The sequence below is a fragment of the Cuculus canorus genome, chromosome 3, assembly GCF_017976375.1.
Source record: "Cuculus canorus isolate bCucCan1 chromosome 3, bCucCan1.pri, whole genome shotgun sequence".
Lineage (NCBI taxonomy): Eukaryota > Metazoa > Chordata > Aves > Cuculiformes > Cuculidae > Cuculus > Cuculus canorus.
In genome coordinates, this window is record NC_071403.1 from 84205 (window position 1) to 101437 (window position 17233).

General features: G+C 40.0%; 1 protein-coding gene across 3 annotated transcripts in view; it reads left to right on the forward strand.

The window, feature by feature from the left end:
* The window catches only part of MBOAT2 (membrane bound O-acyltransferase domain containing 2), a 100567-nt gene that overhangs the window by 49763 nt on the left and 33571 nt on the right, over window positions 1-17233 (forward strand). For 2 of the 3 annotated variants that reach the window (XM_054061210.1, XM_054061208.1), the window contains exons 4-5: window positions 9981-10076; window positions 14861-14916. In XM_054061210.1, coding sequence (XP_053917185.1) covers window positions 9981-10076; window positions 14861-14916 — 152 coding nt within the window. Of the gene's footprint in view, window positions 1-2004; window positions 2117-9980; window positions 10077-14860; window positions 14917-17233 lie in introns of those variants that run through there. The other variant, XM_054061209.1, reaches the window with a different exon arrangement.

Consider the following 17233-nt stretch of genomic DNA (forward strand, 5'->3'; position numbering starts at 1 on the left):
CGTTATACATGTTGCCATACATTGATTAAAGGATGTAGAAGACGTGATTTTTTTGTGTGATCGTGGTGCTTTAACTTAGTTTGAAGCGGGGCAGGGAGAGAAATTTGGACGGATGTTAAACAAGTCATCTGAAGGGATAGGTCTTTCACGGTTAAAAGAATGTTAAACATTGAAGCAAAACAGGCTTTTAAGCTGTATTTTAAGTAAATATTTTTTTTCGGGGAAGTTTTTATTCCAACTGTTGTGCTGATTGAGATGCATGTCTGGTTGCAAGGCCATGTACATGATTTGGGAGGGAGCAGGGCTGCACAGCGCTGGTGTGGGTCTGACCGGCCGTGGGGCTTGCAGTTCATTCGGTGGCCGGGGGAAATCCAACAGCTGTTTGATTCCTTCTTGAAGGGGAAGCAGGAAATATGATGGGAAGTAAGAGTACCGTTGTCTCCTCAGAAGTACCTCCGTGAAAGAGGGTATTTCAGTTTCTAAAGGGGCTTAAAAGGAAATGCAGTTCCGTCAGGTTATTAACACAAGCTCCTGGCTTTCCTTTGATATTAGAATAATCCAAATATTCTGTTCCTGTAAAAAAATTTGATTCCTGTGGCCTTTCACTTCTCACACTTCACTTGCAGGGATGTGAGTTGTTTATTAATCTGCTTGCTGCCCTGTCTGCTGATTCTGGCTGCACAACCACCTTCTCAGCAAATCACATCCCGTATGTTTCCCAGCTGCTGCCATCCTTAATGCTTGCAGAAAATGTCTCGTAGCTGGCTGAACACAAATTCCAGCTGGCATCACCTCATGACTGAGCAGAACTCCACCCTGGCTCCCAGTGGTGTTGCAGCTGAACTGTTAGTCCAAGGTGTTGTGTCTCCAGGCAAGGATGTGGGGGTTGCAGCAGAGCTTGGGGGGCTGGGACAGCCGGGAAGGAGCAGCAAATGTGGCACGTGGAGATGTGTGTGGAGTGGGACAGGGGTGTGTAACTGGAGCAGGGTGATCTGTGGGTGAAATGAAAATAACAGCTCGCTCTTACCTTGATCCAAGATGATACTTGCCAAGTGCTGAATTCCCAGCACTTTAATGATTGACCTCACTATGGTTATGCCAACAGACAACTTGCTGTCTTTTACTGGCTGTGAGTTCTTGCATGAAGCTTCGTGGCCCACTGAAACAAACTGATTTAGTCTTGCAAAATATTTTGTGTTTAGCAGTTCTGGTTTATAGTTGCTAAACCATTATGGCAGGTAGGGCTCTCCTTCAAAACAGTACTTTTAATAAACCTATTATTGTCAGTGTTCTGTAATAACACCTTTATTTCCTTAAACGTATTCTACAGAAATTATCTGGCTGCCTAGCTCCTAAAAAGAGATGTTTTTCTGGCTATGTGCTCTATGAGTTTCTGATGGTTTACAAAAGTAAATATACTGGTCACGGTTCTGATGTTTGAAAGAAGATTACTTATTTGTCACAAGAGAAGGAGGAAGGCTAACATCAATTGCATGCTGTGATGCTGAAACATCATATTGCTAGACAAATATTATATAGAAAAATGCATAGAAAAACTGGGTGAACAGTTAAAAATTCGCAGCACCAGCATAGAAGTGTTTGTTGTACTTAGCAGCTATTTTATTTCTGAATTATGAGTACTTATTTTGTCAGATCTGTCAAGAATCTCCTTCCTTCATCTGGATTTTGTAAGGGAAATTGTTGTGAAGCTGTTAGGCTTTCTTCTTTGTTTGCATTTTAAAGTGCTGTGTACTGTCATCAGCTTTTTAGAATAAAAAGGTCAAATCTGGTGCTCTTATCTACATTGTTTACTGTTGTACTTGGAGTGATTGCAGAAATAGGGGTTTATATGGCACACTATGTTTCTTTGAGTGAGCGAGAACTTAGCTGACCTCTCATGTCTCATCTCAGTTAAAGGTTAAGGTTATGGACACAGTCAGTTTCAGTTCTCAGCTTTGATAAAGGATAAATTAATCTTTTCTATTCCCACCCTTCCTGGTTCCATGTCCTTTTGGAGGCTTAGAGGAAGAATGAAACGCACAATGCGTTTCATCCAGGGAAGAAATGAAAGCACTCTCATCCCTGCGTCCCCTTTAGCTGTAGATTTTTCTCCCAGGTATGAGAACTTACAACATTTTCTCATTCTTGAGGTGTTGGAGGGAGCAATGTGAGAGATTGGAAAGTGAGAGAATGTAAACTTAGGGAGCATGTGGAAAATACCAAGTTTTTGGTATGCATTTTCACAAGTATATCTGTGTTGTATTTGTCATATATTAATGTTGCATTTAGAATATGGCCTGTAGCTATGAATGGAGTAATTGTTTAATTTAGCTTGGTTCAAGATTTACTTTACCAAGGCACCAAGGCATTATGTAGCAAATCATCAAAATACATCAAGCAAGTGGTAGTATCTGTGGGGAATTTTTACTAACAAAAGTAGCAAAACAGTCACAAATGGTTCTCGGTGCAGTTAAGCTGACGAAGCTTTGTGTCCCATGGTTTCGTGGATTCCTGCATACAGCCATATACAGTGGGCCTGGGTAGCTTTTTCTCTGCTGGCTGAAAAAACCCAACACCGATAGTAGCTGGTCTGGTGGTGTGGGCCTGACGCGGCCGCCTCGTGCTGCCCACTCGGCCAGTCTCAGCACGGCAGCGGCAGGCACGCCAAGTGAATGGTGTTGGAAGCGGCGTGCAGCCATTGTGCTGGATGTTGTGTAGAACTGTTGTTGTATCCAATGTCGGAGAGCTCTGTCCACTTCTTAACTTTACTTTAAAATGTCTGTAAGACCCAAAATCTTCAGCTGAGGGTTGAAGAGGACAGAATGGGATGGATAGCTGATTGCATGTTACCATAGTATGATGAGATGAATGCTTCCTTCTCTGGAAACGGGCTCATAGCCAGTCCGGTTTTTTCTTCTTGGGGAGTTTTGAGGGTTTTTTGGTGTTTTTTTAAATGTGTTTTGGCTCTCTGCTTGTAGTAATCAGAGGGACGGACTAGAGTATGGATCAGAGGGCTTCCTCACATCTTAGTCTGTGGTTTCTTGAAAAGCAGAGAGGATTGGGATCTGGGTGAAAACACACACTGAGTCTGTTACTGAATGTCGTAAAACTGACCTATGTTCTAATACTGATAAGGTATGTCCATAGTGCATCCATAGTTTGAACGGGAATTGTGTAAATACGAATTTCTTCTTGGTGTAACAATGTCCGGCTGGGGCAGGCGAGCTTCCCTTGTGACTCTTAGACAGTCAAAGCTAAGCTAATTCAAATCAATATTTTTATTGGATTGTACTTGATGGTTACAGAATCAGATGCTTAGCTTTGGCACTTTGGACATTTTTGCTTGGCGTAAATTTTTCCCTTTGCAGTTTTGCAAACAAATATTGTATGTTTTAACTACATAGAGTTGAATTTCTCAGTGTGAACAATGAAAACTGTTTATGCTCATTAGAATGAAAACGATTAACGTAGTTGCATTTTGATAAGAACTCAGTTCTGACCATAGAGACAAGAATTTGTTTATTTGTTTTTTTAATGTTGCATAAAACGATGGGAAAACCAAACAAACTAACCCAGGCAGCAGCTCTTGGCAGTGGGCACGGGAAAACTCAAACTATCCTATCATCTTCTTTAAAAATCAAAGCAGTATAGTGTTACACGGCGGTCGGGTCTGCTTTTGGAACTGAATAATTGCACACTTAGAAACAAAAAAAGTAGTATTTCTAAACATTATGGAAGGAATGGATCTTGATTGGACATGAAATCTTTATTTCAAGGCTAAATCTGTAGTATGTGCCAACTACCTGGTGAAAAAGTTGTGTTGATTGGTTACTTTCTTCCAGCAAATAGCGTGGAAGAATGTGTTGTGCTGTTGTCCTTCCACTGTGCGGGAACAGCCTAAAATCACAGAAGCCGTTGTGCTTCCTCAGTGTGCCATGGTCAAGACTGCAGTTCTGTTTTTGCTTAGTTTTGTGCAAATGGAGATAGTTATGGTAGACAACTATGGTGGACAAAATATTTTATAACTAAGACACCGAGTCCCCCAAAAGTCTAAAAACAATCACAAATGTGACTCCCGCCCCTGGTGATGTAAATACACTCAGCTAACGTATGTTATGGTTAGCCTCGGCCTGTGTGCAGCCCGACTTGCCCATCAGTGGGTACAAAGCTCCAGAAGTAACCTATGGAGTTGTTGCTCTTTCTTAGCCAGCAACCCAAAATCTGTGAAGGACAAGGACAAAAGCTGGATAAAAACCTGTCTGTTAAAGCACAGAATATAAAGCTATGGAAGCTTTATGGAAGCAGGCTCTTTCTCAAGTGTGTTTGGAGCAACAGAGGGTGGTAAAGTTGAGGGTGTGCTATGGAGCAATTAAGTTGATAGAGGAACTGTATGCTGAGGGCTGTTAGATGTCTGGATGCCATGTTTGAATCCAGGTCTTTAGATGATGATGGTTTGGGTCTGGGAGAGCATTGGGAGGTAGTTTGTGTGCTTGCTCCACCCATCTGCTTTCCTGGGCATCTGTGTTTTAGCTGCTTTGGGGAGAAACACAGTCCTAGGTCCCGGGCTATAGGTGGAGACTTTGCCTGACCTAGTGCTGCCACTCTTGTCGGGCTTTTATGTCCTTCTGGTGTCAATGATGTGATGGTGGGACAGCAGGTGTGTCATGTGCAATGAATTTGTAAGGATAAAAAGGCTTTGCCTGTAAGGTAAAAAAATCAGGTGTTCCAACAAAATCAGACCACTTTGCACTGAAGTAGATGAGCAGAGCTGGTGTGAACGCTGGCTTTTTAAATAGAATTAATCAGAAGCTCTTTTGATGAGCATCTTCTATACAGTGCTACTTAGAGAGGCTGCCTGGGTAGTATTTTCTGTTGTCACAGATGCGTGACTTTTAGAATCACTTATCATAATACTATATGTGTACAATAGGTTAAGTTATAATTTATGTATAATGTTAGAATATACTTTTACAAAATGGATTAATTTACTTGATATGTTTCTTTTTAAAGGAATGATAGAATTTTATGGGCAGATGATAATTGGTATTAGTTTTCGTGATCTTGGAAGTTCAAAGTAGTAAGGAATTAAAACATAAAGTGGCAGAGTTGTACAGGAAAAGCCCTCCTGTATAATGGATTATCCAGTATGGTTTGCTTAAAATCTTATTTTTTTTTTAACTCTAAAGCAGAAGTTAGACATTTCAGACAATCTGTTCTGCTTTCTGATACTTCACTACTGCAGTGTCCCGCAGACATGTCTGACTTTATCACGTCTGTTGATAGATAAGGTCAGGTCATTTTGGCAAAGATGCTGTGAATTAGTCTCAAACATATTATAAATGAATGTCTTTGTACTATATGCAATAAAAAGGCAATATTCATTACATGTCCATTTATCTTAAAGTTACTTGTAATAATAACAATATAGGGACTTGCTTCTAGTCATTCATGTCCAGTATGAATTACTTCTGTCTTTCTGCTCCCAAGGACTTTTTTTCGTTGAGAAACGGGTATGGAATAACATTGACTTTTAAAACCAATTGCTTTTCTGATGGAAGAGAGAATTTGGCTTCAGGTAAAACCATTGTAGTTGGGTAAAACTTTGTGTGGCTGCGCTTTGCAAAACCTTACTCAAGTTTCTGGGTGTCTTTTTGTTCAAGTTTCTAAGGGGTGGTTTTGGTGAATGAGCCTTTGAAGAAGGTAGGAAACATGCAGTAAGAGTATTTTAGAAAGTTTTCAAAGCATTTTCCGTTATGTTTTGGATTTTAAGTAAAGCTGAATTTGTACAAGAGTTAAGATGATCAGCAAGTTGCACTGCAAACCTATAGGAGAAACAAGAACAATGAGAGAAGCTGTCATAAACCTTTTAAATCACCTTTGGGGAGAACATATTGCTGTCCTTTCCCTGGTTGAATGACATTTTTCATCAACAAGGGATATGATGTGGTATGGCTGATGTGCAGAGATGTACTGGGAAGGTGAAAAGCGTTGTATGGGTTGCAAGTTCCTGTGTTTTCCTCCTCAGTTAAAAATTTGAAGTCTTCCCAGCTGTGTGTAACATGGAGCTGGTGGCTGATGTAGATGGAAGACAGTTAAAATTTATAGTCGTGTTTGGTGAATGTAACATAGCAGCAAGTTTCACCGCTCTGGGGGCACAGCTTTTGGCTTAGATTGCAAACTGGAATCTGGAATCTGAGGCAGAACTTTAACTTTTTTTTTAATTTTATTTTTTCTTCCATTTCTGCACTATAACTTCAGTATTAAGTGAAAGTTGCAAGAAATCCTACCGTTGTCGGTCATGATGGCCAACATCGGTTTAGAAGGATATCTGGAAGTACCCCGGGTGGCTGATACTTTGGTCAGCACCAAAACCAGAGAAATACTGGCTAAACATGAAGGCGAGAAAGAATGCTCTGATTTCGTTGCTTTGCTTTCTAAGTGGACTTTCCGTAGTACAGTTAGGTTTTGGGTTGGAAGAGGGTATTGGGAAGGATAGCAGATGCTGGATCTGATAGATGTTTCTGGCTTTCCTCGAGGCAAGGTGCCGGCTGAGCTCCTGCTCAGGTGTCATAGCAAGTGACATTTTCTCCTTTAAAGATGCTGGGAAAGGGCTATTGCTGTCCCTCCCCCTTGTCTTCTTTGCAGTAAAGGCAAACTGTTTGCTCATGTTCAACTTGGTGTCCACTAGGACACCTGAGTCCTTTTCTTCCAAGCTGTTTTCCATCTGGGTGTTTACTGGCATATATTCATGTCTGGGATTGTTCTTCCTCGGGTAGGGACTTTGCACTTTCCCTTGCTGACCATCAGGAGGTTCCTGTTAGCACATTTCTCCAACCTATCGAGATTCCTCTGGATGGTACCAAGATCTTTTGGTGTACTCGCCACTCCTCTGAGTTTGGTGTCATCAGCAAACTTGATGAGACTACACTTGGCTCCATCATCCAGATCGTTAATGATGATGTTAGAGGATCAAACCCAGTAATAACCCCTGGGGTACACAGCTAGTCTGCTGGCCTCCAACTCAACTTTGTGCTACCACCTTCTGGGTTCAGCTGTTCAATTTTCAGTCCACTTGACCGTCTGCTTATCCAGCCCGTAGATCAACAGCTTGTCTGTGTGGATCCAATGGGAGACAGAGTCAAAAGCTTGTCTAGGTAGACAGTATCTACTGCTCTCCTGTCATCAACCAGGCTAGTCACTTCATTGTAGAAAGTTAACTTGCTGTAGAAGTTTGAAGGTGTGTAAGCCATAGGAACTTGCAAGTGAAGAAGCATCCTTTAACCTGCCCATCACATTTCATTTTTCTGTAATCAGGTGGCATTGCTGCCTCAGTCTGTGTTCCTAAGTGCAGGACTGGTTTAATCTACTTGTATTAGCTACAGATATAATCTTTCACCATTCATGAACACCTGTCGTTAGATTTGTGGAAGTGCAGAGATCTTGTGTGTGTGTGGCTAGAATGTACTTGGTGATATCCGTTCTGTCAATTTTAAGAAAAGTAAGTTTCCCCAAGAATTGACCTTGCACCTCCCCAGTCTGATATTCAGACCCATGTAATCTCTTTATTTCTCAGTTTAGTATATTTCTCTAGTATACCTAGAACTGAGATAACATTGACTATCACTAAAATTCATCTTTAAGACAATGCAATTTTTATGAAATGCTTGAACGCATGGAGCATAACTGAGGAGGTGCTGACAGGAAGAGTCCCAGACTTCTGAAGTGCAGCATGTGAAGGAGATGCAATACATGAAATCCCTGGATGTGTCACTTGAATGCAAAGTCTATAAAAGATACTGAGAACAATGACCTGTTTCTTCACTGAGACAGGAGTTTATAGCTGCGTGTTCACCTGATGCTGCGGGACTGTCTCATACTGACTGTGCAGAAAAGAACGTAAGATTTGTAGTTTCTCAGCGCTTCTCTTCTTTTGGGATATTTATTAGGTTTTCTTCGCTTGTACTTATCAGCAAAGCTTTTCTCCTTGCAAAAGGAAGCCTTCATAATGTTGGTTTAAAAGCAGTGTAGATGTTTGAGGACATAAATTGTATAAGGTAGAAATTGGATGGATTTTTCTTCCATCTGAAGACATGTACCTGATGTGTTACATGTATTTCTTGTCTTAACAAAGAATGCATTGCTGCTGTGCATAGCATTTTAAGTTATGAAAGCTGTAGTTAGCATCACTTTTGTAATTCTATTTATTGCAATATACTGTGGATGTACTGCTAATAAATATGTGATCTATGTGGGGGGAAAATGAGATTCTCTTAAAGAAAACAACAGTATTTTAATTTTTCTTGACTTTTTAGTATGGTATCTGTGGGTGGGCATGTATGTACCTCTAGACATTACTTTTAATCTAGAGTTCTTTAGTACTTGAATCAAGAGGCTGGTAAAGCTGAAAACGCCATACTGAATTTTTAGTGAATGGAGGAACTTGGACTGATCTCTGTGTGGGCAAACTGAACCCAGATACTCCTCATTCATCTTACACCTGAGTGATTTTTTGAGGGTGGTGGTACTTTTTTCTTAAAATAGCTAAGGAAAATTTTTATTTCAAACTTTGTAAAAAGGTTTCTACTTCATATCATACTCCTGGTAGCTGCAATCCACTATGAACTACTTAATTGCGTTAAATTGTTTTTCTTGATGAAATAATTTGGTGGAATTAGGAGCCTATTATTATGTAATTTTGTAGGATTCTTGTTGTTATCACATCTGTACCCATTGTCCACCCAATAGCATGTTGGTTTTAGATTGTTAATATTCTAAAACAGTAACAAGTTTGGTTTGATGTAGCTACTGATACATAAGGTAATCTGTAATTTAGAAGTTGGATGCTTTAAAATATTTAATAGCTTATATCTAGCACGACTCTTAATTAGTTGAACTGCAAGTGTTCTGGGTGGCAAAAATAGCTGTCACTTTCAGATTGAAGAATAATTTCTGAGTCTTTAGAATTTATTATGTTAACAATTTATTTTCCCCAAAAACATTTGTTTGGAAAAGAAAGCAGCAGCATGTTCCACGCTGTTCCTGTAGTGTGCCTCCCTGTTTCACCTGAATCCAGTCCTAGTCACGAGTTCCCACTTGGTGTATGAATATTTCATTCTAACTGGATTTTGAATGTGTAATGCAGTTTGCTGTGGGCGTTGCACATTAGTCTTGTGAATGTTAAACAAGTGCTTGCTTTCATTACCATGAGTGTTTCCTAAGTTATGTGGAAAAATTCAAGACTGTAAAATTTAGGTAAAGTCATAAAGGGTTTGTTGAGTTCCTGCTGGAATTCACCATCCTTTTTGGCTGCAGAGACTCTCTGGCAGATTTTGTGAGGTGTATTGGCAAATCAATTCTCATTAGTTATACTGTTGTACATCTTTAAAAGAAGGGCAAAAAAACTACTGACCTGAAAAAAACCAGTATGTGCAATTAAATTTATGTTATTTTTATACAAGATGGTTCTTCTTTGTGTCTTTCTAAACACTTGCTGAGGATCAGCTGTAACAGGAGGTACAAAAGGCATCCTTTTCCTTTTCCTGTGAGATATATTTTAATGTGTGTATTTGAAAATTGTCTCTTCCAGTTCCTTTGAAAACAGCAGCAGTGAGGTTTGTGGTGTTGAATTTTGAACGTATGGAAATACATCAAATGTATAGAAATACATTCAGTGGAAATGTAATGTTTGATGTATAATTTGCTAAATTTCTATACTCATATAGCCAAAAACTAACTTCGAACTTAAAAAAAAACAGATTGGTTTTCTCTTTATAAGACTTCCAGTTTTTTATAGTGGTCCTTGAATAGAATAAATATTTCAAAAAAACCCCAGACAGAATAAAGGTGTAATTACTCACTCCAATCATGTAATTTAATAATTGAGTACTAGACTCTACTTAAAAGATGGTTTATTGAATGGAGAAATGTTTATACTTTTTAATTGAAAAGCTTTTTTTTTTTTTTCCTCATTTTCGTTCCAGGTATTGCTTTGTTTTTGCTTTGGGATACCTCACTGTGTGCCAAATTACCAGAGTCTATATCTTTGATTATGGACAGTATTCTGCTGATTTTTCTGGGTAAGGAGAAGAATCTTTCTGTCTTGTCCTCCTAAGTGATACTGTATCTGTTATTGTTTTTTTCTGAGTTAAGTGTGTCAACCTTTTAAACTTTGGGAGAAAAGCTGGGCAGTGTGTGTATTGGCCACGCATACACATATTTTTGTAGTTAAGCTCTAGTCATGCAAACAGAATGTTAGGAACAGTTGTGTTTGTTAGAACCATGAGTACATTACCTGCTGCCTCCTTTTCCTGTCTGAGGACCGTAAAGAATTTGGTGGCTGTGGGATATTTTATTTGTTTTGCCTTTTCCCTGAAATCTCTGCCACCACCCATAACAACATGATGAAACTTGAATTGTATCTGATGTACTTGCACATCTGCCACAATCCAATACCACTTTGTGAGAAAAATCTGAATGCTTTATGGAATTGAGCTTGTAACTTCTTTATTTTTTTGGTTTTATGTTAGATGTTCCAGAAAGTAAAATCTAAGGAGAGAGGCATCTCTATGGTGTAGTAGTCACACAGCCCTTAAAAATAGAGTCACGGAATACCAGGCTGGAGGAGACCAAGGATCATCCAGTCCAACCTTTTTAGGCAAAAGCACAGCTTAGACAAGATGGCCCAGCCAAATCTTAAGAGTCCAGCGATGGGGAATCCACCACTTCCCTGAGGAGATTATTCCAAAAAAATACAACAGAAAGTTTTGTCTACATGTGTTCTCATTTGAGATAATTAACTTAGACCTATAGTTGGCTTAAGCTGTGTAGGAGCAAAGCAGAATTAAATAGAGAAAAGAAAAACCCATATTGGTGATTATTCTTTGTACTGCAGATACAGAAGTAAGCACCACATTTCCTGTATGTTTGGTACTAATGGTGCTTTTCTTGATTTAAAGGAGAGCATTTATTTTGGAAAAAAGAGATGAGGACTGTTAGCTAGTCTGCTACAAAGTGCAATCAATACTTTTCAGGAATACTATGAATGGCAGCAGTCTCTGTAGTTTAGTATTTCCTGCATCATGTAGAGTTGTGCTTGTTAGCCTTGTTGCTAGTCCCCATTGCTAACGGGCACGTAGTCTAGAAACTAACTTGTAGGCCAAAGCCAAAAGCTTTTATGGTGAAGTTCATATTTTCTGTCATTTTTAGTTAGACCTTGCCTTCTGAAACATCTTTATAATTTATGCCTACATCCAAGTGTCTGCCTTTAAGCCAGATATCCCAGGTTCCGATTGTAGTCAGTGGAGATCTGATTGAGGTAGACATAACGGCCTGGAGGGCGTTTCAGCTCTCTCACCGCTAAATATCTACCTTAGCATGAACTGGGTCACTTGCCAGATGCCCCTGACTGTATTGGCTAGATCTCTGCTGGCTATGATGAGAACTTGCACCATAGCCATGCATAAAGACGCTTTAAAACTAGGGTTAGTGTTGTTGAATTAAATTCCAACATTACAAGTGGAACTGTAATCCGAATGATGTCCCTTCCATTTCACTGTAGGGCCAAAGTGCACTACCTGGCAGCGATCAAAGCTCTGAGCTGACTCTGGAAACAGTGTAATTGCACTTGTTTGTTGCTGCTCTCAAACTATTAATAGAGCTTGAACATACCATTGCTCTGGTGCAGCCGTCCTGCTTTCACATAGCAGCTGTCTTTGCAGCTCTCTTGGTTTGGTGTTAGCTCAGAGATTTCTTATAGGTCTGAACACATCCAAAAATTTATGAGATCTGTGCTCTGGAGAGAACTGCTCTGAAGCCCAGATTCAACTCTCAGATTGTATGTTTGAGCTGCCTGATGTCAATCATCCTTTCATGCACCAGTTTGGGAGCTTGATGTACTCACATTGCATTAAACCTTTGGCATATGGCTCCTTTTGAAAGTGGCAGCCTGTCACAAGTGGGGTCCCTCAGGGATCGATATTGGGCCCAGCATTGTCTAATAGCTTCACAAGTGATCTGGATGATGGGGTAAGGTGTGCCCGGATGATACTACAGTGAGTGGGGAAGTGGAGGCTTCAGAAGGGAGAGCCACCCTGCAGTAAGATTTGGATAAACTGGAAAAGTGGGCTAACAAGAACTTTAAGAAATTTAACAAGGAGAACTGTAAGGTCTTGCACCTGGGAAAACATGACCCAGAAGTGCAGCACAGGCTGGGATTTGCCTGGCTAGGGAGCAGCTCTGTGGAAAGGGACCTTGGGGTCCTGGTGGACAACAAGCTCCATATGAGCAAACAGTGTGCAGCTACAGCAAAGAAAGCTAACGGGATGCTGGGGCTGCATTGACAAGGGCATCACCAGCAGAGATAATGAAGTCATTATCCCGCTCCACTCAGTGCTTGTCAGGCCACAGCTGGAATACTGTGTTCAGTTTTGGTCCCCACTGTACAAAACTAGATATGGACAGGCTGGACAGGGCCCGGAGAAGGGCCACAAAGATGGTCAAAGGACCGGGAAGCCTGACATGAGGAAAAGCTGAGAGAACGGGGTTCAGCCTTGAGGAAGGGAAGGCAGATGGAGGGTCCCTTTTCACAAGGAGTCACATGGAAAAGATGAGGAGTATGGGTACAGGTTACTCCTGGGGAGATTCCCATCGGGCACAAGAGGAAAATTTTCCACATTGAGAACAGTAAGCGACTGGAATAGTCTCCCCAGGGAAGTGGTGGTTTCCCCAGCATCAGACACTTAAGATTTGGCTGCACAGTGTGCTGGGCCATCTCGGCTAGACCGCGCTTTCGCCATGAAAGGTTGGACCGGGTGATCCTTGGTCTCTTCCAACCTTGATATTTTATGAATCTATGATATACTGCCTCTGCGTCCTTGAGGCCTGAGATAGAAGTTGCTTCAAAAATAGGAGGGGAAAGAAAATAAACAAAAGGTGACTATTGTCTGTCAGTTTTCTCAAGTTCAAGAGAATAACAAAAGTTGCCTCACCAACTGTTGAACTCCAGCACCAGCAAGTTTTTCCAGAGGTGTTGACATGGATTCATATAGCGGTTAGAGCCAAAAGAGCTGTGAGTGTCTTGTTTGTGTAGCTATTTCTCCTAGCCCACCATGGCCACCTTGAAGTGTCCAAGCTTAGACTATCTGCAGAAAGTTGGACAGAAGTTATCAATGCACTGACAGTGGAGAAAGTTGAGGAGACACATGCTGGGGGTGCAATTTCTTGTACAGAACGGTGTGGTCGTGGCTTCAGGAGTAACAGATCCCAGCTGCCAGTGAGCCTTCCACTGCCTCCTTTGTATTTTTGCCAGACCTAAAAGGCATTATTAAAATCCTGGTTCACAGCTTCACTCTTCCAGGAAGGAGTCTTGCTGTTTCGGTCTCCAGATTGTTGCTCCTCAGCCAAATGTCTGAAGATACAGGAATAGCCACTTGAGAATTAAAAAAGCACTGGCCTCTGCTATGATAACAATGACAAATATATCAGCTAGAATTAATTTAAGGTCTGACTGAGCTTCTCCTGGTCTCCATCCTTCAACCAGGCACGATTCATGCTGTCACATGTCCACTTACAGAAGGAAAACCCATTATGTTCAGAAGCAGTTGGGGATTTCTGCCAGCACCAGGGAAGTCTACAGCTTAAATGCTAGAAAGAGAAGGATTTCCCAGGCTGGCTGTTCTTGTTGAGTTTTATTCCTTGCTGACCCCTGCCTGTCACTCTAATCTTAATATCAGGATTTTGGGAGACTGATAATGCAGTGGAAAAAAACTTCGTCCCTGATATCATTTTGAGGACTCAAAATATTGTGTGCTTTGAAATAACCATATCCTAAAAAAATTAATTTGACAGACTGAGCCATCTGGCAAAATACTGGCATAGCCCTGCCAAAGGAGGACTTGATGGCTCTTGGATTTGTTTTTCTGTGCCAATTGAAATATGTTACAAAAAAAGCCCAGTGCAGTCAAAAGACTTAACAAAACTATGTGCCCATCCCACAGTACGTTTATTTTGTCGTGCGTTTTTGTACACGTGTGTGTTTTGTCTCCATCTCAGATACCATGAGGTAAATACAGCCCCTGATATATTTTTGAGGTCTGATTTCAAAGTTAAATTTTAAAATCCAGGTAACCTACTTTATGCTTTCTCCCCCACGCAGTTAGGGGGAGGTTATCAGTGCTGGGATTTGTATCGGTCAAAAACTCTGGATACTCTGAAGATGGTATAATTTCCCGGTATAAAGCTGGGGAAGAATATCTCTTGGACAGTTTAAGATCTGCTCGAGTGTACCAAATTCAAAACAAACTGAAACCTGTTGGAGCCAGCACAATTCTGCTGGGTTTTTGTTTTGCCAGATATGTTCACTTGAAGCAAATAATAATTGTAGATGGAAAAATTAAGCGTAGGGCCAGGTGTTAGTAGAAACAGCAGAAGTGTTCTGCATATCTAAATAAATCATAGTACTGTTCAACTTTGGTATATTTTTATTGTCCTTTGCTTACTGCTGCTGTAATTTACAATGCATGTAATTGCTTTTACTGCCCTTTTTTGCTTCACTCTTCCCACTGTAAAAAAAATAAACTATGTTAGTAGAGAATAGATGTGAAACACCGGCTATTTTTATGGAACCTAGTGCAGCAATAAAAGCCATGGGTTATCAAATACTATAAGTAAGGAGTAAATTCTTTTACTTGCATTGAGTGAATGGCTTGAGCACCAAAAACTAATCTCTTTGTCCTTGCATTGAAAATCTTCCCATTGAGAGTAATTAATCTGGACTATTAGCATAAAATTTTCCTGATATTTATGTGTGAAAGAAAATCCTGAACTTTTTTCTAAATGATTATTTCTTCCCTTTTTGTAACAGTCCAATGATGATAATTACACAGAAGATTACTAGTTTGGCATTTGAAATTCATGATGGTAAGATTTCTTTAAACTATGTTTAATTTTCCATACTGACTAAGTTTAAGGAAAGCTAGTCGTGAGTCAATGAGTTACTTTATTCCAGTTTCTGTTTTAGGACCAAATATATTTTTGTGTTTAAATTGATTCTTTTGATGCTTACTAATGGAAGCAATGTTGGTCAGACACTACAAATGCTGTGAAAATGTGTACCTTCTGCAGAAGGTACTTCTTACCAGAAGAGCAGTGACACTTCTGGGGGCAGTGACCAGAGACCACTGACATTTTCTTGGGGCTGGGGGATTGATCCTTGGATCAATATTATTATCTAAATAATTTCCAAATTTGGAGAACACTGTTGCTGACAGATTGGTAGAAAATGTATGTGTAATTTCAGTCACTGAGCACCTCACGTTTTAGAAAGCTAGCTATTAATCTTCCTGCAATTTCTGCCATGTATACTGATTTTTATAAAACTTTTGTATACATTTCATTTTGTTTATTACCATAATTGCACTCACTGCTAACATATCTGTGTGAACAGGGAGATATTCTGATTATGTTTCTGCCTTTTCTTCTGTCAGATTTATCCATTGGTTAAGTGGGCCCTAGTCATGACAAAAACGAATCCTAATGTTGGCTTTCATGGGCAGGGTATCTCAATTTTTAGTTACCTTTAAATTCAGAGGACTAATTTTCATGTTAAACTTGGAAAACATTATGCAATAAACCTAGCCCGTTGCCTTGAATCACTCGGGGCCACAGGTGTCAGTTGAAGGTTTGGGGGTGTAGACCCAGACACCTGGATCAAGCCACCTGTTTTTCTGAAATTCCTTTACTAACATTATGTGTGGAGTTTAATACATTTTTCTCGTATGCGTCCTAGTTTTGTTGCTGCTGGCATTTCTTTTGCCGTTCTTGTTAAGGCATTTCCCATTCTTGTTAAGGCACTCTGTCTAGAGAAGGCTGTAGGCAGCAACATTCATGAATATGAAGTCATGAAAACACCTTTTTTTTGGTAAGAATACCTGAATGAAGGAAAATAAATAATGCTGGGCTCATCTAGGTAGGTCAAAGAAATCAATGTCTAACTTACACAGGAAATATTTTCAGAAGTATTTGTCTTGCAGGGTGTTATCAATTAGAGTACGCAAGTTAGAGGAAACAGCTTATTATAAGGAAGTAATAATTTCAGTATCAAAGATAAATGCTTCCTCAGGCTATTATTTCGTTAGAGGGGAAAAGCTGTTCTCAATTTGCTGACATCATGCACAAATAGTGGAGTTGTGTGGGACAAACATCTCAGTGTTTCCCTTAATCCTGAAACAAATGTTTCATTTAGTCAGCTCTGTTCTCAACTTTCATCATGAACTGAACTAGATTTTTTTTTCTGTTTAAATTAATTCAGCTAATTTGTATTTTCCTTATAAGCCCAGGTTATTTTCTGTCTGAATTTCTTGTAGGTATCGTTGAATTCTGAGTATCGATCATGAAATTTTGTTCGTTGTTGCCCTCATATCAGAGATCCTCTAGAGTCTCCATCAGCCCAGGGGGAATAGCTGATAATATTAGTGGAAAACTTTCTCTCTGGTTGCATTTGTGGTGTAGCAGAGTCCTTGACTTGAGTTGGCTGATCACCATTGCTGGAAGCGTAGTGTGAATAGGACTTTCAAAAGTTGATGTGACCCATGTGAATTCAGGCACAGCTGCTAGTCTGGCGTCAGGAGATGCTGAGAGAAGATGTACAGGGGAAATTGAATCTGCATTAAAGCAATGATTTTTAACCACAGACAACTTAAAAGGGATCCACCATGAGAAATTAATGAACACACATCTTCTGTCAATGGACTTTTGTTCACTGTACAAAGGTCCATGCTTCACGGGAAAATACTTTAAGAGATATAGTGACAGGGGAGGAGATAATGTTGAAAATCATTATATTGAGTGGTGGCATTCTGAGCCTCTTGTCACATCACCTTGATCATATTAATCACCAATTACTTTTTTTCCCTGGAGGTATTTAAAAGATATGTAGATGTGGCACTTAGGGACATGGTTTAGTGGTGGACTTGACGGTGTTATGTTAAGGGTTGGACTTAATGATCCTAACGGTCTTTTCCAACCTAAACAATTCTGTGATTCTGTGATTAAAACTCGCATGTTTTGGAGAAGCAAATGTGCATTTCAGTTTTTCTAGAAGCAGAGGGCTTGGCTTCAGATGTGGTTTAGAAGGGCTATAAAATGGAAGATTGTGCTTGCATGAGAAATTTCTAGCTAAGAGGTGGTTACAGGCAGAGAAGCTCCTGCGATTATTGTTACAGAGTACTGAAAGTTA